The sequence below is a fragment of the Pyrus communis genome, chromosome 14 (genome assembly GCF_041283825.1).
Source record: "Pyrus communis isolate YQ-2024b chromosome 14, ASM4128382v1, whole genome shotgun sequence".
NCBI lineage: Eukaryota > Viridiplantae > Streptophyta > Magnoliopsida > Rosales > Rosaceae > Pyrus > Pyrus communis.
In genome coordinates this window covers 2,028,387-2,052,922 of record NC_142578.1, presented here as the reverse complement: position 1 = coordinate 2,052,922, position 24,536 = coordinate 2,028,387, and the positions used below count along the sequence as shown (strand labels likewise).

Genomic DNA, 24,536 nt, shown 5'->3' with positions numbered 1-24,536 from the left:
AATTAGACAGGTACCAACTGCCAAGTGTTCAATTTTGTTGATTATTTATCTGAATTCTCAAGTAATTCTTTTTCAAGTATTTTTTTTGTTGTTGTTAGATTTTATAGCAAAGTCACCCGCAGAAGATTGCTAATTCATGGGAAAATTCTATTTATTCTTTATTTATTTTTCTTTTAAAATCCACCTGCTTTTATTATTCTTTTGATTTCATAGGTAACCACCTGTTTGGTTGCCAAGAAAATCCTGGTGAAAGGAGTAAATAGCAGATAATTGTACTTATTTAGTAGGACATGTGGGTCTGTCCCCAAGAACAAAAAAAAAAAGGAAAAGAAAAAGGAGATGCCACCAAGGAAACATAATCTACAAGATTCTGTGTTTCATTCATTCCTTGGACTTTGGATACATTTTTCATTTATACAAGCGATACCCGAGATGAAAAAAACACAAAATCTCGATGTAAATGTTCATAACCGCTTGAGTTGCAAGCCCCTCCCACTCGACTCTAAATACATGCATTATGGTTGAGCATATATGTAGATGCAGAGCAGCACGGAAGAACCTGCTTGGGATTCATCTGGAATGGTAGAGAGGTAGGTAAGTTTATTTTATTTAGCAATTGTAATTTAATTAAATGATTATTTTGTCGAGTAATTTAGGTTATGAAAAGTTGGTGAATTGAGAATCCTATCTTCCTAGTTTTCGGTATTTTCTGTGGCTTTTAGAATACCTTCTGGTAAAGATTTAGATCTTAATGCAGCCTAAGTCAAATAATTAACTTTAGTTAGTAAGGGCTTTGCCCAAATATAATTATTTAATCACCAAAAGAAAGATATTTAATTAATAATTGTAACCAAAAGGTGCTAGAAGGAGCTTTCACAGCTACAAAACTTGGATTAGAGAAATGAGAAATGAGAAATGATAAGGGTGACCATCTCAAAATGAGATTCTCGATAGATTTTCTACCACTTTATAGTTTAACGTTACTTTCCGTTCTAATATTATAAAACATTACACTAAAAACATGAGGTAATAGAGAATCTTAGAGACTCCCACTTTTGAGATAGTCTTCTTAGCATTTCTCATCTCGAGAAATACTCTCATTAAGTACAATATCACAATATTTTTGGCTCTCATTAAGTACAATATTCACAATGTTTTTTGTTAAGACGACTCTTTATGGATTCTCTGTCATCTCATATTTTTTACACAATATTTTATATTGTTGGCACAAGAATTAACGTCAAACTGTAAAGTGGCAGAAAGTCCATGAAAAGTTCCTTTAGCATTTCTCTAATGAGATTGAAGAGCTTTTAAACTATTCTAACTTAGATAAGAAAGGAGATTCGAATAGGTTTACTTCCCCATCTCAACCGTCTTTATAACAACCAGAAAATTTTGAAAGAAGAAACATTGAATCATGGGTTTTTTCTTCTCTTTTTTTTGGTAGCTTAATTAATGTATTAACCAAAAAAAGAGGGCAACATAATCCAGAAAATTAGTTGGCAGAAGAAATTTAAATCAGGATTATATGTGACGTTCAGTTCACCTAATAGTAATTAAACCTCACCATAAGTGTTCTCACAAATACGCAAATTCCCATGTGCCAAGTAACCATGCTCACGTAAAGAAATTTTTCAGTGTGCCGAGAACATGATCTGGTCTCTACACTGTGTCGAGAACACAGTCCGGTACATCTCATCAAGTATAATAATACAATTCCTTGCACATTGAATAATATTTTGCTTATAAGGGAATTTTCATTGGATTTGTTACACAAGTTTGGAAGTTTAATAATTTTCTGCATTTGCTCCTGGTAAAAAAACTGTCCAAAATCAGGACGCCTTATCTCTTAAATTCATTCTTTGTATTGAAGCGGTATTCTAATCTAATTTAAATTAAAGGAGAGAAATCAAACTCTCGAGAAGAGGGCTACACTACTTCAGCCAACTTTGCTAGGCTCGGCTCGTTTGCTTATGAAGAGTTTTCAGTAAAATCTGTTTGCTTTTAAAAGACGGAAGGAATTGGTCATCTTCTTACCTCGTAAGCCAGATTCTGCTTTTCCCTGCTTTTTTATTTAAATACAAAAGTGCTTATTTTGCAAGTTCTTATCCTTATATTTGTTGCTTCCTCCTATTTTTTCTTCATGGTGATTTGGCCTCAGGATTTTGTATCAGCCCTCCAACAGCTGCACTGGTGAGTTCATGATTTTTGTTACTTTTTTCCCAATCTCACCTGCATTCTTGACGTCTATTTATGTGGATTAAATTAAACAACCTAAGTTTTAATCTCGAATATTAATCTGTTGAAACAAAACCCTGCCTCTGAAGTACGATTTTCGCTAATGCAGGTCGCGGAAGGATTGTTAAAATCTGGATTGTTTGGAGAAGGTTCTGATGAAATGGTGGTGTCTTCTGTTTAATAAGTTTTAGCTTCTCTTTCGTATTGATTACCAGTTCAATAGGGAGTCCATGGATGGCCATTCAACCGCGGTCTTCCAGCCTGTTTACAAGTCCTTCAAGTTCAAAAGTTCCGAAGCCACGAAGGGATTGAAGGTGGAGAAAAGTACTAGTTCGAACGATGATGATAATCTGTTCATTTCCGATTTGCTAAGTCAAGACGGTGAGGCGGTTCTAAAACCACATCCAGATGACAGTCAGAATATGCACGCTACAAGGGACGCCGTGACAGCTAGTGATTGCGCGGCTTGGACGAATTCTACTAGAACGGCTACTATGGACTATGACTTGCCAGAGCTGGTTGCATTCCTTCAAGGGAGCAGCAACTACCAGTTCTTTAAGGACATTGGCATTGACAAGGAAGTTCGATGCGAGGACAAGTGTGTTGTAGAGCACTGTGAATCCTATCATAGTAGCTTTTCTTGCGTACTTGATTCTGATCCGGTCAGCGAGGGCGAGTCAATTAGAGAATCTCTGGACTCGGAGTCATCCACTTCAACCGATGAGAACGACGGCAAAAAGGATGATCTTTCAAATGATCATTCAATCAAGAAGATCATATCCGAAAAAGTGATTTTGGTTAGACAGGTAAGTCGCTAAATATTTCGTTGCTCGAACTAAATCCCCTTGAACATAAAAGTCTTATTTGTTGCGTCTTCGGAAAACTGTCAACTGACGCATTTTACCTTCGAGCGAGTAGGATGCAACTGTTGAAGGATAATATGCTCTTCTGTCCTGTCTTAAAACAGTCGGAGTAGATTAATGCCACCGACGATACTACCATTTCATTAGGTTTAAGGGTCAGTATCAGATGGCAAATCCGACCAACCAGTTGGATTTTATTTTACGCGTTTTGAGACATTAAAAAAGGTGGAGAACCAAAAGATTGGTTTTGGATTTTTAATTGCTGTCACATTTTTGTGTCATTATCTAGACTTGCAAACTTCCAGCACGAATCAATGCTCGATCACCACTGCATAAATCGAGCAATACGGACACATACATACTGGAAATATTGTACGCATACACTACTAGTACATACCTACTTGATTCCGTTTCCATTTTCGCGTTGTTTAGGGTACAAGTAACGCAGCCTTGGCTGCAAACTCAATAGGACTATCAATAACTAAGGCAATTGGCGACAACAGCCGGACAAGCAATGCCTCTTTAAAAGGTGACCTAGAAAATACAATCGGAGCGAAGTTTCATGCCCCAGAAACGGAAAACTTGTTGAGGCATGATTCGTCGAAAGATAGGATGTCAGATGGCCTAGCAGAATCGTGTCAACGACACCAGCATTGCCGCGGAGAATCCAGTTCCTCTGCATCCGAACTTCCTTCGGGCTCATTTTCGTACTTGAGAGGAATACCGGGTTTTGGCAGCATCTCTCATCGGTCGAGCAGCAGCACAACTAGCTCCGAGTCTTTCGCTTTTCCCATGTAAATTCTCATAACTTCACTAACCCAAATTTCTACTGCTTGCTCTTATACATTTTCGTCAGTTATCGTAATTTGTGATTATGTGGATAATCATAGTTTTTCTATTTGAATTTTGACATGATGAGTAGATTATCCTCGGAATGGAATGGCAGCCCGGCGAGAATGGGGAGCGCTGACGAGCGACAATTGCACCAGCACCGGCACTGGGTGATGCGATTTCTCTGCTGTAAATTCTGAACGTGACACACACACACACACACATACATTTTTGGCTTAAGTGTTTCGTCCGGGATGTTAAGCCCTTGTGTATTGCCTTATAGATCATACACACATATTCTGATGTAAACAATAACATAACATAAATCCATTTAAAAATATTTGGATTTTCTGCGTACATCAAGGTTTATTTTATGAAATTTTTGGTATTTAGGATTGGATTCATTGGACTAAATTAACCACTATATCGAAGGTATGTTGAAATAATGAATACAAAACTGTGTTCAACTTGAAGATAGAGGATGAATTACTTATTAATAAAAGTTATCCGTTACGATCATTGCGATGGTTCTAAAATACTCTAGGTGCTAGTTGGGTGGCAGACTAGGACCTAGCGACTAGGCTACTACATGAAGAAAAGTTAGGCATATAATGAGTGTTCTTAGACCTCATCTCCCCTTCTCTCCTTCCCTCTTACAAAAAATTCAGTGTCAGGAATACCACTTGATACACCAAATGTCATAATGGGATTGGTTAAAATTAATTTTTCAAGTTTCCAACCAATTATATTATTACATTTGGTATATCAGATGGTGTTTTCCGCTCACTAAAAAATCTCTCCTCTCTCACACCACCATTTATCCTTCCCATGGTCCCACCTTGGTTATCCCTTTGCCCTCCGTTGACATCATTTCCCCACCACCTCACTCCATTTCTTCCTTAGTTCACCACAACGCTATTCCTCTGGCTTTCCCGACGATGCAAGGCCTACGGCGTTGCTCCAACGACGTCATCCACCTCGGCCTCCTCACTTCCTCCCCCCAAACCACTTTTCTTCCACCCTCTGCATCAACGTCGCCGAGTCCGCTGAGACCCGCATCCGCCACCTCATCTCCGAGCACCCTGTCGTCACCTTCAGCTGAAACTCCTGCTGCATGCGACACGTCATGAAGAAGCTTCTCACCACAATTGGCGTCCACCCATCGTCATTGAATTGGAGGATTACGAGATCATTGCTCTCCCTTACGACGACCAGCAACAACAGTCTTAATATTAGAACCGCCTATCCCTCTCCAATTTCAGTGAACGTTTTAGCCAAAATCGCCACGGTACTCCACTGTCCAGCTCTTAGCGGCTGCCTAATCCCTTCCCAATTTTAGTGAACGTTTTGGCCAAAATCGCCACGATACGTCACCGCGCAGCTCTCGCCTAAACCGATTTTTACAACAATATCCATTACAATCCCCACAAAATGGTAAGTTTATAACTGGTAAGTGTTTTTCATGTCTAATTCTCTTAAAATGAAAAATCACCCATCCACTTATTGGTCATCCATTCTTATTTAGTCATAGACATCATATGAAACCTAAGATTATTGATAAGCATCCTTCTATAAACCCTCGGACTTATGAAAAACAATTAAGTGCATGTGACGGTCACATAACACATGTCACTAATTCATAGTTTGTATGTCATGAACTTACGTAACAAGTTAAACATAAGTGGATTGGTAATACAAATTGGAGTGGGATATATGGTCCTATTCTCAAAACGATCTCCAAACTGGTTTATTGACAAAGCTAGATCAACAGTAAAAGAAACTTAAAAGTTTTTTTATTTTATTTTTAACAAACGATATTATCTACACTAAGGGAGAGCGAGTGAGCTTAGCTTCACAATAGGTTAGTAATAATATGGTTCAAATTCGTCTTTGGCAAGAATCGAACATAAGACATTTCACTTACAAGTAAACATGAATACTGTAGTACTAAGTGGCAAAAGCAACTTAGAAATTAGAAATTAATAATTGAACAAAAGTACTCACATACATTGATAAAAGCAATATTAATGGAAGAAGATTCCAGAACTTTCGGTGCATGAGATGAGCAGTCTTAACAACATGAGCTACAAGACCCTTGCAACACAATACTTGTCGCAATTGATGACCTTAAAACTCTTATAAATATATAGGGTGGTACTATCCACACACCCTTCTCAATTTTTAGCCATTGTATTGAATGAATTGAAAAGCATTAACCGACAAAAATTATCAAGAATGTGTGAGTAGTTAAAAAAGAGCTACAAGCCCCTTGCAACTCAATACTTGTCGCAGTTGATGACATTAAAACTCTTATAAATATATAGGGTGGTATTATTCACACATCATTCTCAATTTTCTGCCGTTATATTGAATGAATTGAAAAGAATTAGCCGACAAAAATTTATAGCAGTGTAAAAAGTAAAAAAAGATGCGTGAAAAAAAGCACTACCCAATACACATAGCAAGCTCCATTGTCAAAGGCTAGATGTTTAGTTGAAAGTAGAAATCCCTTAACATGACAAACATACATAAGGGCTTCCCCAACTATGAATGTCAAAGAGAGAATCGTCACGAAAACAGAAGGCCCACGACAGCCATATCTACCTAACTGTGAGGATCTTCAAAGTTCAAAGTACTTGCAATGTGAAGTGACAAACCATGCCACACTGTTGCTTGGCCGCAACATGGTACGTGGCCTATTTATTCGTCTTTAATGGCAGTTCTTAGGCAAGAAGAAGGGCCAAACAGGTCACATCTTGATCCTCTGGCCTACAGTTATGGTGGCGTAGTGTCGTACCCCGCTCCCATCGACCATTGCTTGCTTGGACCAGTGCAGCTTGCACATGCATCACAAACAATGTTGATTGATATCTCATCGAGGGCGTTGCATATTGGATTATGACAGTCACCTCATAACTCAGAGCAACATGTCTGCCTTTTATACTTTAGTTCGAATTTCCTTCCAAAGTGTAAAGTTTCAAAATACCATTGATTAGTTTAATTTTGAGTTGCTAAAGTATGAGAATTTTGAGTTGCCTCGCACATTATAGCTAGTGAGGTAGGAGCATGAGAGTCGTTGGGCTCAAAACATGAGATAACCTACTTTGTACAACGAAGGAAGTTAACACTCCACTCTGAAATAAGCAACTTAATTACTTATAAGCATATGTAAAAGTCTTTTAATTTTTCGATGTAAGATCACAATTTCAACAGAAACCTTCTTACTTCAAAAACTCGACCCACCTTCACATATAATTTCACTCGTATCCCTTGAGTCCTACGTCATCCATAAACTTCCCTCCATCCCAATATCATTGGCATGGTTTGCCTAATCAAAACATATAATATTTCAAGTCCTCACGAGGCACACGGACACCGAATGCGTGAGTCATGGGGGAGAAGAGTGAGTCAATCACTGAGTCAGGAACCACTTCCTGTTCTGAACTTGCCCATCTGGACCCCACTTAACCCCGCGCACCAGTACGAGAGATTTTTTAATTTGACCAGTACACGAGATGGTACATCACGTGTCACTATACAAAATGTAGGATATGTGTGCTAAAAAGTTAATAACTTTAAAAATAAAAATAAAAATCTCACCACTTCTATTAAAACACGTGGTGTACCACTTGTATTTCCGTCACACCTAAAAATTTCTCCACTAGTACCCATTTTTACCAGTCCCCACCAACCCACCCAACTAACCTAATCTGGGTCCATCGGCACGTAGCATCCACGTCACCATCATCTCCCCCGCTCCTCCATCTTCTACAGCTCACTCCAACATGCATACGTTCGTGTGTCTATCTACACCCCTTAGTTGATGAGAACCTCCATGTAACCAATACATCATCTTAGATCAATAATACAATGTCAAAAGTTGAAGCATTTATATAAGAGAGATTCACTTCAGATCTCTGTATCCGGAGCTTGAGGATCACGAGATACTCAATTTCAGTAGTATGACTCCTATTATTAGCCGGCTGACTGGCTCGTTTTACAAAAGTAGCCAGCTCACTGGCTCGCTTCACAAAAGTTTAAAATCTTGAACAACCGGAATCTCTTTTTCTCTCTTGAACGATTTGAATATCTTTGTTTACAAGCTCCAGACACAAAGATAAGAAGTGAATCGCACTCCATTTATACATAATATTATATTATTGATTAAGACGCCATGTTAGCGTCCTAACATTTCAAGAGAAGCATGTAAGTCATTCCTTTGGTTAACAAGAATGACATACACAAGTGAGACGCCATTGTATAAATAATCGTAAGCTTATTATTATTATTATTATTTCTAAGTAGTTTGGGGAACAATTGATCTACAATCAATCAGAATTCGATATAGCAACACATTAGTAATAATACTACCATATGTAACTTTCACACGTAATAATGCTCGATCAAATGTAAGATATGTGACTATTGTAACGTACTAGTCAATAATTATACGTAAGTTTTTCTTTATCTCAAATCAAGTTTACCGAACAATAAATTAGAATTTATAACTAGAGAATGAGAGTACATTTTTACCTTTCTTACCAATATCACTCTCGTTACATGATACGGTAACATACTCGATTGGATTTAAGATTTTGCCTCATCGAGGACTCAGTTGTCACTGTCAGTGACTGTGTGAATACACTATACAACAGAGTAGGCGAGAGAGCCAGGACAAACCGACCCTCCCAAGCCCCTGGCACATCACCTAGGCCCACGTGTCCTATTTCGTTATCATCCAGGGCTCCCCCCTTCCCCATCCCTCCGCCACGTGGAGCCATAATCGCGCATGGGCCTACTTCCCAATCCAAGTGGGCCCCCGCTCTCCAAACCAATTGCCAACCGAGTCGCCCCAGTACCCGCGCACTGCACAAACCTCCCCCAACACCACCCACCGGCGGTACCCGCCAAAAATAAAAATAAAAATAAATATCTAAACCTTGATTACCCCCACTGTTAATCCTCACTTACAGTGATGACGTGGCAAACCCTTAAGTGTGTTTAAATGTTGATAAACAGCTACTAATAATTCTAATTAGTAAAACTTAACTAAAATTAAGAGGCACGACTTGAGTTACGCAAGTTGATTAAATCGGACCGTTCGTCTTCCCATACTTATGTTTGTAGCAAGTGAATAGATAGACTAGCATTTATGAATAACTTAAACTAAGATGGACAGAATAGAAATGAATTATACTATACCATCTGACCAAATCAAAGCATTCGTGTTTTCATAGTTAAGTTCGAATTTTTACTCCATAAATTCAAAACAACATTTCAATAGAAAAAATTGAAATTAACGAAGAAAGTAATCTGAGACACGAGTGAGTAATTCTAATATCTGTCTCTAAATATCTGATTAATTCAAATTCATATACATTAGAGACAAATCCAAAAACAAAATTATTAAAAATAAAAACTAACACGAAGTTTGTTGCAGATTAACCTCGAGAGGCAAGAGTGAACCCAAACACATTCCAAAAAACCTACTGATTGTTATTGACACTTCAAAATTTTTATTTTCAGACTTCTCGCATGTAATTTTTTTAATAAATATAGAAAATTCGAAATGTTAAAATTTTTAAAGTGTCAATAACAATTCATAAAAACTAATAAAAAGTATAATAATTATATGAAATTTTATAAATACAAGTCATATTATATATCCATAATTTTATTTTCAATTTTCAATTTTATCTCAAATAATTATAATAATTATTTGAGATTTTCCCCTTTTTTTAAATGGATGGTTAATTAGAGTGAGAGATTTTACGGGAGGTAGAGAGTAGGGTGGTCTTGATCGGCCCATTGACTTTGACTCCAGTATGCTTGATCAACGGTGTTACGAAGATCAAAAAAACCTTGATCAACTGATCCCGGTTGCCAATCCAACGGTCCAAATTCTCCTCTTCCGACGCCGTTGGATCTGTTTTGGAACACTGATAGATCGACCTGCGCCGTCTGATCCAGTAATCCACCACTGATCTCCTGCATCTTCACTTCCTGGTTCTGCTGCCCCCATTGGTTTTGATGAACTTGATTGTGATGATGATTACCAACTTGGTCTTGATGATCAAACGGCGAGCCGTTGATGTTCCCGAAACTAAACGGCACGTCGTTGGAAGACGTGATCAAGCTCGTGAAGCTCCCAATCTCGGAGAACATTCCGTTAATCTCCGTACTCTGCTCCAGCAGCGCCGCCGCCGACGCTCCGTGCTCAAAGCCACCGTTCGCGCCGCCTTGACAAATGAAGAATTTGGATTCCGGATTATGAATATTGGTTAGTAAATTGGAAGCAGAGCCGGTCGAAGACGGTGCTGAGACGGCCTCCGTGGCGGCAGTAGCGGCGGCGGCCGTGGGGTTGGTGAGGCTCGAGCTCTCGCTGCTCGAATGAGAGCTGGATTTGTTCTGATGGGCGCTGTTCGGTTGCGGCGGCGGAGGAGGGGGAGACGATGTCGGCGATGACGAAGATGAATTTTTCGGCTTGGAGCGTTTAGTTTTGCGACATCCGCCGCCGACTGGGACGTTACGGAGGACGCCGCCTTTGGTCCAGTAGCGGCGGCAGGCCTTACAGAAGTGGCGGGGCTGGGAGAGGTTGTAGTTGTTGTAGTAGCAGAACTTGGTGTGGAGAGAATCGCACCGCGGGCACTTCAAAGCCTGCTGGTTGGGGTGCTGGTGCGGCCTCAGCCGCCGGTCTCCTCCTCCCGAGCCGCCGAAGAACCTCCCTCCTCCTCTCACTGAATGAATGTCTTGCATTTCAATTACCGTATTTGACGGATTACTGAATTTTCCGGGTAAATTGATCGATCCCTGGATTTTCCGGGAAAATTCCGCTCACATTTGCCTAAGAGTTTGAGTGTGCAATCTTTTCCTTCCCACACACTCTGTTTTCGGTTGCTAATCTAGAGAGAGAGTGAGGAGTGAGAGAGAGAAGGCGAATAATAAATTGTAAGCTGCGAACACCGACAAATATCCCTCCCACATCTCTTTCCAAACTCTTTCTTTTTTCTGAAATTACCAAATTAGCCCCGCGACACAAGCAAATAACACAAGGACACTGAACGATGCTTGGAGTGGCAAAAGGACCGAAACCGCCTTACGATGTCAGAGTCCAACTGTTGCAGCCGCCGTGAAGACATGGGAGAGGAATGAGATCTGGCCGTTGGTTGACGACACGTGGACGGACGGTAGAGGAACGGGAGGATAGTCGCCTTGTCGGCCAGCCTCATTTTATCGGCTGAGGAACATTAACTGGAGGAGAGAGCGCCACGTTGCGGAATGTTACTGGGAGTTGTGGAAAGTACGTGGAGGTTACTGTGTGATTTATCTGACGTGATGTTGTCTGTTGAGAGGCTTCGACAGTTGGAACTTGCGTGATGTACGGTCCTTTAGGGGGCTTTAGTTGAATCGAACTGTTTAGGACTGAACTAACTTTGTAGATTAAGTTGTATCGATTTGATTTAATTCAAACAAAATAAGAATAGTTAAGTATTTAATGCAATGCAAGACTAAAGTTATAGACTAAAACATATTTGGAACTTGAAATTTATTTTTTTCATTTTCTAAATCACTTTTCCTGAAATCCAATCCTCCATTTCAAAAATTCTAGAATCTAATCCAAAAACCCAAGACCCAGTCCAAAAAACCCAAAATCTTCGTTTCAAGAAACCCATAATCCAATCGAGAAAACCCAAGAAAAACCAAAGATGGCGTATTTGGAGATTGTGAGGAGTCCGAGATGACAAGGACGCGAGAGAGGGGGGGTCATAGCAATCCTATGGTATTTGGGGGGTCTCGCTAAGACTATCTAGCAAGCCCTTAGTCTAGTTGAGTGAAACTTAATCCCATTAAAGCTAGTCCTTGTGGAAAACAAACATTGAATTGCACTAATCTTTAATCTAGTTTAGTATAGTCAGAGCTAACGAAGTCAAACAAGCACACCCATAATTTATAATCTAATTATTGATGTTTAACAAGAAATTCTTAGTAAGCGTGAGTCATCAACTCGTGTTAACTACGCCTCTGCCCTTTGACACATTGTTTGTCACTCATACTAATTGCCCGCCATGTCACGAGAAGTCTACTCAACCTTGCCATTTAGAGGGAGAAGTCATAACAAAGTTTTCATAGAGGAACTTGCATAAGGATCATTATCGAACCTGCCTAGCAAAACAACTCGAGAACCATTTTTAACGTCGAGAGTTAGGGGGATGTGTTGATGTCAAAGGTGCCCATAATTTCCTATAATTCACTTGAAAAACAATGTAAGTAGAGTTAATCACATTTACATTCTCATAGTTTGGGACTTATAACAATTTCATAGTGAATTCGGCTTCACAAGAAGTAAAAATGAGTCATTGTGTTTGATTGACCATATTTGGTTCATTTAAAACTGAACCTAAAACGACATGGAGTTAATTAACAATATGATAAGCTTGCGCGTGTTTATATTATACCATTTTAAACGAGGGGTATAAATAAAACCATCCCAAATCAAGCCAATTTTATGTATCAAACTTATCCTAAGTGCATCGTAAAAGCGTAACAATTCATAATTTTACAAATATTTAAAAAATATGGACCAACGTCACCGAGCTATTGGTGGAATCTTCTATTTTTTTTATTTATTTATTTGAATTTGGTCATTTTGCACTAAATTATGGATACCAATGACAATAATATTTCTCCCATTTCTTATTCAAAAGGCGAACCTCTCATTCTAGTTTGGCGACCTAAGGGGCCTTTAATCTTTTGATTAGAGTAGGGGTCGCAAGAGAGCAGAGCATACTGCCATGCCATAATTGTGAGTTTATTTATAGTCGCGATTGTTACCGTAGTGTACAAGATTGAAACTTTCACGAAAAAAATATGGAATTGTGAGGACGATCCTCCCGGTAAACTGACCTGACCGTACATATTCTAGTGCCAAACGCTAGAAACAAAAAAGAATTACTACATTTGAAGAGATTTTTCAGTATGACCGTCACACAAGATATAATACATCATGTGTCTCTATATAAATTGTGGAATATGTGCGTTAAAAGGTTAATAACTTTAAATTTAAAATTTTTCGCCACTTACATAAAAACACACGTATACTATTCGTGTTCCCGCCACAACTGAAAGTTTCTCCTACATTTGAGAGTGGAACCCTCCTGACTTCCACTATAGCCGACAATTAATCATCAAAACTTGACGGTGAAGGCTTTAAAGGGAAGCATCGTATTGCCCCAAGGAGGGGGTTATCCCTCAATTGGACGAAGGATAGGCTTTCATGTACTAAACAAGGCATTGACAATTATTTTTTAGGCAAAACTTGATCATTGAGTACTAAATAATTAAGCTTCTAAAAGAGAATTATCTTCCGCTATATACCAGGAAATTATTATTGGCACTCCAAAAAATCATTCCTTACGAGTGTATTTTTCAGTCTAAAAATAAAAAAATTGGAGTGTACATTGAGAATTTTGGATTGTCAAGAACAATTCCATGTACCAAAATATAAAATTAAGAACACCAAATTTGTTTGTTCACCACTCTTTGGGGGAGAATAATGTTTAAAGATGCCATGTCGTAGGAGCATTGTATAAAATATCGGTATCGATACGCAAATTTGTGGAAATATCCATGGATATATCATTATTGATATTGATATCGATATCAATTGCTTTAGATGGAAATAATGAAAATTAGCTAAAAAACTTGGACATTTAAATGAAAGTTAGGGAATGTTATATGACAATTTGTCGATATTTAAATATGTCAAAATTATTGATGAAATAGGTCGATTTTAACCGAAATTTAAAAGTTTATCTGATATCTTGTGAAATTTAAACTTCACCACCATTTTCATATCTTTTTATGATATTTTCACAGAAATATCGCATGTATCGAAGAAATTCATACACTGCGTACAAGAAAATCACTACCAAGTCAAAAGTAGAATCGCACGTTAGGCTTTGAATCATGTATTGAAGAATAAAGGGACTTCACATGTGCTTATAATTAAAGAGTTGGTTTCACATTTTCACGTGTTACCATCGTAAATCTCACATCGAGGTTGATAGATACAAATTAGTGCAACTAATTATATCCAAAATGGATTACTTTCCACCTTATGATCATGAAACTTGACATTTTGGCAAAGAAATTAACCAACCTTGAATTCAAATTTTAATAGGAAAACTAACGAAAAGTAAAAAATACTTCCCTTTTAATGAAAAGTCATAAGATATAGTGAATAGTACCAGAAAAATGTATACATGTGATTTTTTGTTAAAAGTGAACAGTGTCGGAAGTGTTTTGTTAAACCTCCCAATTTTAATTGATCCAACTCATACAAGGACCAAAAAATTATTGCAGAATTGTACACTAGCTAGAATTGGCCCTCCTACGCTTTGAAATGCATGCATTTGATTAAAGGATGGATGTACGATCAACCCTCTCTCTCGTTTTTATTAACCATAAATAATGCTTAATTGCTAGCCGTTGTTAGTACTCATGTATACCATATACTAATAGTCTTGTGATATGATGTTTATGGCTCCTATTGTACGGTCCTACCAACCGCCATTTGACTTCTTTTGGAGTGCCAAAGTTTTAGGGTTCGTTTGGATGTGCTTTTTAAATAACTGAAAGCGCTTTTAGAGAAAATATTTTTTTATTCCAAAAACACTTTAAGTGTTTTCTACAAAAAACACCAGTTATGTGTTTTTTCTAGGAAGCACTTTAAGTGATTTTCCAGGATTTATTAGCATTTTTACTAAGGATTGTTTCCAAAAATATTTTTACCAAAAGTGTTTTCAGTCATTTTAAAAGTACGTCCAAACGAGCTCTTACTCATTTTGTCATTTAAAATCTTGATTACGTACAAGTGATTTAAATTGAGTACTAAATAATTAAGCTTCTAAAGGAGAATTATCTTCAGCTATATATCAGGGGATTATTATTGGCACTCCAAAAAAATTCATTTTGCACTCCTTACGAGTGTATTTTTCATTCTAAAAATAGAAAAATTGGACTGCACATTAAGAATTTTGGATTGTCAAGAACAATTCCATGTACCAAAATATAAAATTAAGAACACCAAATTTGGTTGTTCACCACTCTTTGGGGGAGAATAATGTTTAAAGATGCCATGTCGTAGGAGCACTATGTAAAATATCGGTATCGATGGAAATATCGATATGCAAATTTGTAGAAATATCCATGAATATATCAATATCGGTTGCCTTATATGGAAATGATGGAAATTTGCTAAAAAACTTGGACATTTAAATGAAGGTTAGGGAATGTTATATGGCAATTTGTCGATATTTAAATATGTTGGAATTATTGACGAAATAGGTCAATTTTAACCGAAATTTAAGAGTTTATGCTGATATCATGTGAAGTTTAGACTTCACCACCATTTTCATATCTTTTTCTGATATTTCCACAAAAATATCGCATGTATCAAAGAAATTCATACACTGCGTAGGAGCAAATCACAACCAAGTCAAAGGTAGAATCGCACGTTAGGCTTTGAATCGTGCATGAGAGAATGAAGGGACTTCACACGCGCTTATAATTAAAGAGTTGGTTTCACATATTCACGTGTTACGACTGTAAATCTCACATCAAGGTTGATAGATACACATTAGTGCAACTAATTAGATCCAAAATGGATTACTTTCCACCTTATGATCATGAAACTTGACATTTTGGCAAAGAAATCAACCAACCTTGAATTCAAATTTTAATTGATCCAACTCATACAAGGACCAAAAAATTATTGCAGAATTGTACACTAGCTAAAATTGGGCCTCCTATGCTTTGAAACGCATGCATTTGATTAAAAAATGGATGTACGATCAACCCTCTCTCTCGTTTTTATTAACCATAAATAATGCTTAATTGCTAGCCGGTGTTATTACTCGTGTATACTATATACTAATAATTTTGTAATTGACTTCTTTTGGAGCGCCCAAAGTCTTACTCATTCTGTCATTTAAAATCTTGATTACAAGTGATTTAAATTGAAAGAGAAATAATAATATTAATATTTTTTTTATAAACGATAGCAATATAGTTAGTTGTTAGAGAGAGGAGAATCGGTGAAAATTAAATTCGCACCATAATGCATAGACATAATTACTTTCTGTCATAGCAGTAAAGTGCATTATCGGTATTATTCATACTTACAATACTAACCATAATGTTGACCTTACAATTGTATGTAGGACTTTTATAGTTGTATTACAGGGGAAGTTGCCACCTTTTTCTGTCAGACTTTCTCGTTTTACCCTTTTCGGTTATCATGCTCATCATGCAACATTGGACGATTATAGAAATCAGAAATTGTTTAATTGAGTAACACGTTTATCTGTTTATTAGACAACCACTACATGACTAAATAATTTTGAATTTAGTTGATCCTCAAGGGGTGATAACCTACAATTTAGATGGTTCGAATCATCTTGCAACATTATAAAATGAGAAAGATAACCCAGAAGGTTCAAAGAAGAATGATGCTAGCATTCGTCACGTATTAGATAGTGTCAACAAGATGATCAATTTTTATGTGTGTCAATAAGAGAAATCAAAATAAAATAAAATAAATCTCCATTAGTAGCTAGGTAGCACAAATCAAGGGTTCTTGTTGGGTTGATCAGTAGAACTGGGATAAAAATAATGGAGACGTGGGTTAGTGTCAAAACTGAAAGTGATCGAGTGAAAACAATTGGCATCGATTGTGATTGCTTCAGTGAGTGTGAGAGAGACTCATGAATATATATGATTGAAAGTTTGAAACAGCTCCACATGCACATGGGCGGTGGTGTGGGTCTCCAAATTAGGTCTTCTGCTATTTGTCCACCTCTCTCTCTCTCTCTCTCTCTCTCTCTCTCTAAAATTATAGGAGAAGCTCTACATTCATGCGGGTTAAGATCCTCTCTGGATCTTAACTGTTTGAATCCTACGGATCAACCAATCATGATCGTCTGAAAGAGATCGTGCGGCTAGGAATCAACATCAAGCAGCAGCCCTCCGCAGCTGAAAACTCAAGGCCACGCTGCAATACAGGGTCGACAACGTCTCTCGGGGGTGCGCAACTACTTCTCCGACAAAGTCAAGTCGACACCCATGTTTAGATTCACTTCAAGCGGATGGACCTGCTCCGGCAACTAGGAGGAGGGAGAACGAAGTGGACGACCCTGTCTGCAGCCGGGAGGCTCCTTGCTGGACCCGGAGAGGATATTAACCCCTTGCATGCCTTACTACATATATGCACAAGTATAAGCCCTCCCTATTATTTTACGATTTAATTTAAAAATATTATTGAAAAATTCGTTATACGTACGAAAATATTTCGTAAAATGCTACAGACAAGCTGGGATGTTGTCTTTGTCCCTAAATCCCTAAAACCTCACTTTTAATTTTCAAAATTGTTAATAACCGTTCCTAAGTACGATTTTAATTTATTCTAATTTGAATTTATCTTGCAATATTCATATAATAAATTGATTTATGTCGGACAAATATTTCAAAAGATGCTACGAACTTATTGTGACATTTGAGTCGTCCCTACAACTCTAAAACCTCATTTTCATACTAGAAAAAAAGTAGTTGTCGAAACTTGAATTTAGTTACGTATGACTAAGTGGTTTCATAACTTTATTAAACTCGCTTACTCTATATATAAGCACCAACAGTGGCGAAGCCAAAACATGTCAGGGGGAGGGGCGAACTTACAATGTCCAAGTTCAAAAAAATGGCACATTCAAATCCTTTTATATAGTAATGTCTTCCATAATTTATTAAAACAAACAAAAGCATGCAAGGATTTAAGCATTGTTTTTTCTTGCAGTATCGTTTTATTGCGTAACAGTATGGTGAAAAAAAAACTCTTTGACTTTCAGACTATACTAATATGACTAACAACTAATCAAACCAACAATTCAATTAATCAATACCAATAATCACTACAAATATTTAATAAATAAAAATTCAATTCCATTAATCAATATGAATAATAATATAACTTATTCAATAATTCAATTAATCAATAATCATATTAATGTATTACCCTATGATTCAATACTAATTAAACAAAAATTCGTATTAAATAGTTAATTAGGATTTGAAAAATAAAAAATTTACCTAAAATTGGGACGGATGGCGTGGCGGCTGGATGGCTACTGAAATGGAAGCTGGCATGGCGGTTGGAATGGAAGGGCCAACGGAACAGGTGGGGTTGGGTGTTCAGACTACTGTCGTGGCTTTTGGTGATTGCTGGGAATTGGGGCTCTGATGGAAAATGGGGTAATGGCGAATGGGGACGCTGCACAGCAGCAAAGGCCAGAAACCAAACCCTGCTGCAGTAAAACGGGCTGCGTTGGGTGTCCTCCAATATTTTATTATTATTTTGTTTTAATAAAGCAGTAAAACGGTGCCGCTTTGCTTAAATGAATATTTTTCTTTCATGAATCAAACCGTGCAGCCCGCACGGTGAGCTGCACAGCAGCAAAGGTCAGCAACCACCATACTTTCCAGTTTCCGGCCGAAACAAAGGGACGTTCCTGGGCCTGTTTTTGGGCGAGCGGAGGGGCGGCGGCCCCCCTTCGCCCCTATGTAGCTTCGCCACACTACCTAATCGAATAGCATGCATCTTCTCCGTCTAAAGCACCCACCTGGAATTTTGGTCGAATGCAATCTCAGGTAGGGATGGGCAAATACCCATTGGTTATGGGTAACCGCAGTTACCCGTCCATTTAAATTAAACGGTTACGGTTATGGATATAACCGTTTACCCGCGAAATTTAAATTGGCGGTTATGGATATAACTGCGATTATAAACGGATAACCATTTACCCATTTATTTTATATATGTAAAATTAACACAAATCATGTTCTCGATCCAATAATACTTAGCATCCAATATATTAGCAAGGAATTCATCGGTCCTTCTCTCAATAACACTGCTACAGGAATGATGATTCTCATCATCAAGGAATTCGCCAAATTAATTTAAATTCCTTGTGGGTAACCGTAAAATTGACAGAAATGTCTTCTAAATAATTTTTGTAATCCAATAATACTTAGCAAATATTATATTTACCTTCATTGGTAATAGTTAAAAATATCATCCGTAAACTATTATTTCAATTATTAGAATGGCATAAGGACTTAAAAAATTAAAATACGGAAATGTATGCTGAATTATAACGGTGTTTAATTGTCAAAAAAAAAAAAAATTATGACAATTTTTTTAATTTTATTTTCAAGTTGTTAAAAAACATGTAGACGGGTAAAAACGGGGCAATGGTGAAAAAAAAAAAGAAGAAGAAAAAGAAGATAAACGGTTTAAAAAGGGTAAATGGGTATTAAACGGTTACGGTTATTGGTATGGTTAACCGTTTATAAACGGTTATGGATATGGGTATAACCGTTTAGGCAATTACCCAACTAGTAAATGATTATGTATGTATGAGCATAAACGGTTATGGGTAAATAACCGCGGTTACCCACCCGCCATAACCGTTGCCCATCCCTAATCTCAGGTCCGTCGAGCTCTGGTTTGACATAAAAAATCGAACATTTTCTGGGTGGCTAGAGAAAATTAGGGTTCTGGTCGGCTGAAGGAGACGAGCCAGTATCTGCTTTCTCTTGCATCCTCCTCCATTCTCACTTCTCAATCACGTAAAATTTAGCCCTTGTGTGACGGGAAGATAGGCCAACATTTGTAGTAGGGAAGAAAGCCAATGGAGAGAGAGAGAGAGAGAGAGAGAGAATGTGAAAGTGAGAGTGAGAGAGGAAGAAGACTTGTTTCCGTTTTCAGCCGGGTTCTCTATCTCATTATGCAGAGGAGAGATTCGCCCGATTGGTGATAGCATGCCACACGTGTATGTATTGTAGAAACAATCACATTCCCAATATGTATCCTTGAGGGGTTAGGGTGGCCTATATATGTATTATGTATTCATATTAATACACACACGTGTAATACATGAACCGCGTATCTTGAGTTATTACTGATTCCGTTCCGTGATGAATTTTTTTTTTAGAGAAATATGGTCGGTCGTAAGTAAGAACTTGTAAAACTAATTAAAATTGTTGTAGAATAAATAATATTGGATTTGGAGATTCAAAGTTGGTAAGTGGAAGCAAGCACATGAGCTAATGATTTGTTATTATATTTTCAAGTGAATGCTTGAACATAATGCTTTTGATCGATAATGTTTTCTATCTCCGACGTGCGGTTTCTGTTAGGGAATGAGATACATACATACATACATACATATATATATACACACACACATACATACATACATATACACTGTTCACCATGGTCCCTCCAAGTCTATATTATTATTTAGAGGTATTGACAGGCCTCATCATGCACTTTAAGAATTCAAGAATATTTGGCCCCATTTTATCTTGTTTTTATCATATGCTATGCTAAATTTCCTTTATAATTGACACACTTGGAGTTGGTTTAAATAAAAAATAAAAACAAAAGAAAACAACCTTCAGCCGACACAAAGTGAAATATAACTCAATATCGCCTCCAACAAAGTGTAGACCAAATGTCACAATTATAAAAAAAAAATGATCATTAACATGATCACTCATCTGTACTTCAATTGTGACGAGAACCCAATGCATGCATGTAAGAAAGTTATTTAGAAGCAAAAAAATTCAAGTAATATCAGTTCTGGATCGAGAGATCTTCGTTAGTGTGTGTGTGTGTGTATTTGCATGAAATTAGCCCTAAAATCTCTAGGCAACGTTGATTGATTTTCATTTTTTATAGGAAATGAAATCTTGAGGGAGGGGGAGGCATATGAATCCAGTGAGGTGATAGACAAATGCAGTGGTCAACATTTTGGTCCCCATATGGCCACATGATTGTCTCTTAATTTGTATTATCCTCTCTTGTTCACACTGGTAATTTGAAGGAAGATGATAAACCCTAATAAGATCCACGGTCTAGCTGATATTATACAAATACGTCGTTTCTAACACAATGCCATGTCACTCTCATTCTCCACTAAATCTAAGCCCATATCACATTTCGATACCACACATTTTGAGAATCTTCTGCTTTTGGAAATTGATGAGTCTATGATTATTTGGAGTCTTAACACTTAATCATGCCTAATTATGCAACTATGGTTGTTTGATTCTCTGCAGGTCACACCAAGAAACGGGGTCCTCTAGCTAGTGGTTTAGGGTTTAGCAATTTGAGCCAACATATCGTGGCAGATGCCAATCATGCCATACTCAATTAAAAATATCTCATGTGTATGTATGTATTGCATCCATACTCAATAAAAAATATCTCATAAGTATTTATCAAATTTGATACTCGTAAGTCATAAGTTAATATTGATCGATCAATATTATTATTATATTTTTTACACACAAAATAACATCAAAACATTAAGTTGCTTATAAGAATAAGAAATTAAGTATGACGCATCGTACTATAATAAATAGGGAAATCGAATGAAGTAACTTAAAATAGAACCCACAAGCAATCTAGAATTCATCAGCAATTTTAGTATTAAAACAACCAACTGTCATTGAAGACGGTTAAAAAAAACAACATGCTTCCATGAAAAATTTATCATTGATGATCAGTCCTTTCACATTTTCCTCATCGTCAGTGAGTTTAGGAGACAAAAGATTGCAACCGTTGGAACCAAACATGCATCCAAATTCATGCAAAAACTAAGTGATCAGTCCTCTCCCGGACTCGGTACTGTGGATTTTTTTCAACATGACAAATCAAATCCTTCCAAGATGGGAGACTTTTCAGTAGCGAGCTCCGCTCCTAAAATTGGTTTTATTTTATCAACATGCTCAATTAGCTGATCAAGGTCTTCAACCACCATTAAATGGTCGATAGCTTCAGGTTCGGCATTGCGCTTCATGAGAAAAGCGTCAGCTTGCTGCACTGGTTCCATTAAGGCAGTGTTTTTAACTAAACATGTTTTTGATGAAAATTATTTTACGTTCAAAGAATCCAATGTTACTTCAGTGCCTCACCTTGCTTCTCCATCCACGAATCCTATCCACAAACATCCCCACCACAGTCCACACCTCAACCACCACCTAGGAATACCATTGCCTCTCCACCATGGCAGGTTCCAACAATCAAATTCCATCGTCGACTATCACTCCCTTGATTCCCGTTGTTAAATATTTATATACTACTCCTGAGGTAAGGGTTTCTCATCCTATGACCACTCGTGCAAAGAGTGGAATTCATAAACCTAAACCTAAATATGCAAATCTTACTACGTACTGCTCCTCTTTTGGTTGAGGGTACATGTTATAGTCATGCACAAAAACATGAAGAATGGAGAAAAGCAAATGGCAGATGAATTCAATTCGCTGCAAAGGGCATCTACTTGGTCTTTGGTTCCATATAAACCTAACATGAATGTACATCCAAATAAATGGGTTTTTAGATTTAAAAGACGTTCAGACGGATCAATTGAGCGTTACAAGTCTAGGTAAGTTGCTAATGGCTACCATCAAGTTGCCTATGGTTAAACTTTGAGTCTTGTAGTGACTCATTCCACTATCAGATTAATCTTGGCCTTAGATGATCAATTTTCTTGGCTTATCAGACAATTGGATGTTCAAAACGCTTTCCTGCATTATAGTCTGACTGATGTAGTCTATATAAAACAGCCAACGAGATTTGTTGACCTTCAGTACTCTTCTCATGTCTGCAAGCTTCAACGGTCCTTATATGGTCTCAAAGCATGGTTTCAATGTTTTTCTGATCATTTAGACAACTTGGGGTTTGTTTCTTCTTTGGCAGACTCTTCTTTGTTCATCTACAGACATGGGAAAAGATTGATAAATCTTCTCATTTATGTAGATGATATTTTAATTACCGAAAACAACTCTACATGTGTCTGTAATTTAATTCAAGAAATGGGTCGTTTATTCTCCTTGAATGACTTGGGACCACTCCATTATTTTTTAGGAATGGAGGTTCATTGCTCTAATCATGGTATGCATCTGCAGTCTAAGTACATTTTAGATCTCTTATCTCTCACCAGAATGCTTGACTGCAAGCCTATCTCTACTCCAACCATTGCTGGAAAACGTCTTAGCCCTTATGATGGTGAACCACTAGCTGAAATTCGAGAGTGCCGTAGTGTTGTCGGTGCCTTACAAAATATCTCACGTTCACAGGCTCTGATATCGTTTGCTGTTAACCATGTATGTCAGTTCATGCACCAACCTACCACAACTCATTAGGTTGCTTTAAAACGCATTCTGTGTTATCTAAAGTCCACTCCTACTCCTGGTTTATTATATAAACCTAGTGCACTCTCTCTAATGGCTTATGCCGATGCTGTTTATGCTGGTGATCTTGACAATAGAATTTGTTGGAGAACAATTTAGAAATAAAAAATAACAGAAATACGGAACTTAAAATACTTATACTTTATTATTCAAAGACACTTGCAATACAAAATGAAATTACACAATAAATACAAAAATTAAAATGATACTAACTTGAATGAATCAAGGGTAGAGGCTAGCGCAAAAGCTATGTCCTTCGAACAGTATTTTCGTCCCACTCTTGTGCTTGTGTTTCTACAACGTTTGCTTGATCAAGATACAACTACCTAATTCTTTGCTTGATCAAGATACAACTACCTAATTCTACAACCCACACTAGATTATAGAATTCTAGCAAATTGCTTTGTGTGTTTACTCTCTTGAATGTTTGTGCGGAAGAGAAGGAAAGAAAAAAGATGATATTCGATGGAACTGAGGACTCCAGTTATATAGGTTGTTTCATATCTCTTCAAATACCTTTTGGATGCATCTGAAGCTATACAACTCTTTCCAAAGAGTTGTATCTATTAATCAAAACGTTTTTAATTAATTTAATTAGAAACTTAATTCGAAATTAAAAGTAATTGATCATATTGTCTTGATTAATTTATATTAATATTATGATCTAATCATCAATCCTAATCCCCACAATTAGTGGCCCAAACCTCAATTCTCATTCCAAATGATCCAATACCTCATCACTAATGAAAAGGACTTGACCTATATAAAGGCCTTTGACAGCTTGTGGTTTCCCATGTGGGACAATGGGGGCTCAAAACTCCATCAGAATTTCAATAGAAGGTTATTGTATATTTCTTGGCCAAAGCTTTGTTTCATGAAGCTCGAAAAAGCAATGAGGTGTCTCATGGTCAAGTACAGAGGCTGAATATAGACGATCAGCCTAAACTGTTGCAACTCTTTCGTTATTTTGCATGTTGTTTAAAGATCGTCATCTTCATCTGGCTTCTCCAAAAATCTGGTGTGACAATGTGTCTGCCATTTCAATGGCTTCAGGCACTCGCCACGTGGAAATCGATTATCACTATGTCAGAGAGAAGGTCACTCGAAAGAAATTGCTGGTGAATTATGTTGCCACCAAAGATCAAATTAATTGTTGATTTTCTCACCAAAGGACTAGCCACTGCTCTTTTCAATTTGTTGCTTGTACTTTTTCATTGCTAAATGCTTATTGGAGTGGTGATTTACTTTTACAGTTTTAACTCCCAATTCTCAGAGTTTTTACAGTCACAGACTCAC

General features: G+C 37.3%; 2 protein-coding genes across 2 annotated transcripts; one reads left to right on the top strand and one right to left on the bottom strand.

The window, feature by feature from the left end:
* Positions 1 to 1,912: 1,912 nt before the first annotated feature.
* On the top strand, positions 1,913 to 4,289 carry LOC137712063 (uncharacterized). Its single transcript, XM_068451209.2, has 5 exons — positions 1,913 to 2,040; positions 2,162 to 2,193; positions 2,348 to 3,044; positions 3,534 to 3,895; positions 4,024 to 4,289. Exons 3-5 carry the CDS (start codon positions 2,469 to 2,471, stop codon positions 4,130 to 4,132), a joined length of 1,047 nt encoding a protein of 348 aa, XP_068307310.2. The 5' UTR covers positions 1,913 to 2,040; positions 2,162 to 2,193; positions 2,348 to 2,468; the 3' UTR covers positions 4,133 to 4,289.
* Positions 4,290 to 9,261: 4,972 nt separating this feature from the next.
* LOC137713577 (dof zinc finger protein DOF5.4-like) lies at positions 9,262 to 10,888 on the bottom strand. The gene has a single exon (XM_068452891.2). The coding sequence runs from the start codon at positions 10,686 to 10,688 to the stop codon at positions 9,702 to 9,704; it is 987 nt and encodes a 328-aa protein (XP_068308992.1). The 5' UTR covers positions 10,689 to 10,888; the 3' UTR covers positions 9,262 to 9,701.
* Positions 10,889 to 24,536: the final 13,648 nt, after the last annotated feature.

Bases quoted from the DNA above. Each gene is read 5' to 3' on its own strand.
- LOC137712063 (XM_068451209.2), top strand. From the start codon at position 2,469: ATGGATGGCCATTCAACCGCGGTCTTCCAGCCTGTTTACAAGTCCTTC. The intron at 3,045-3,533 runs GTAAGTCGCTAA...CGCGTTGTTTAG, and splicing joins AAGTGATTTTGGTTAGACAG to GGTACAAGTAACGCAGCCTT. The intron at 3,896-4,023 runs GTAAATTCTCAT...CATGATGAGTAG, and splicing joins GAGTCTTTCGCTTTTCCCAT to ATTATCCTCGGAATGGAATG.
- LOC137713577 (XM_068452891.2), bottom strand. From the start codon at position 10,688: ATGCAAGACATTCATTCAGTGAGAGGAGGAGGGAGGTTCTTCGGCGGC.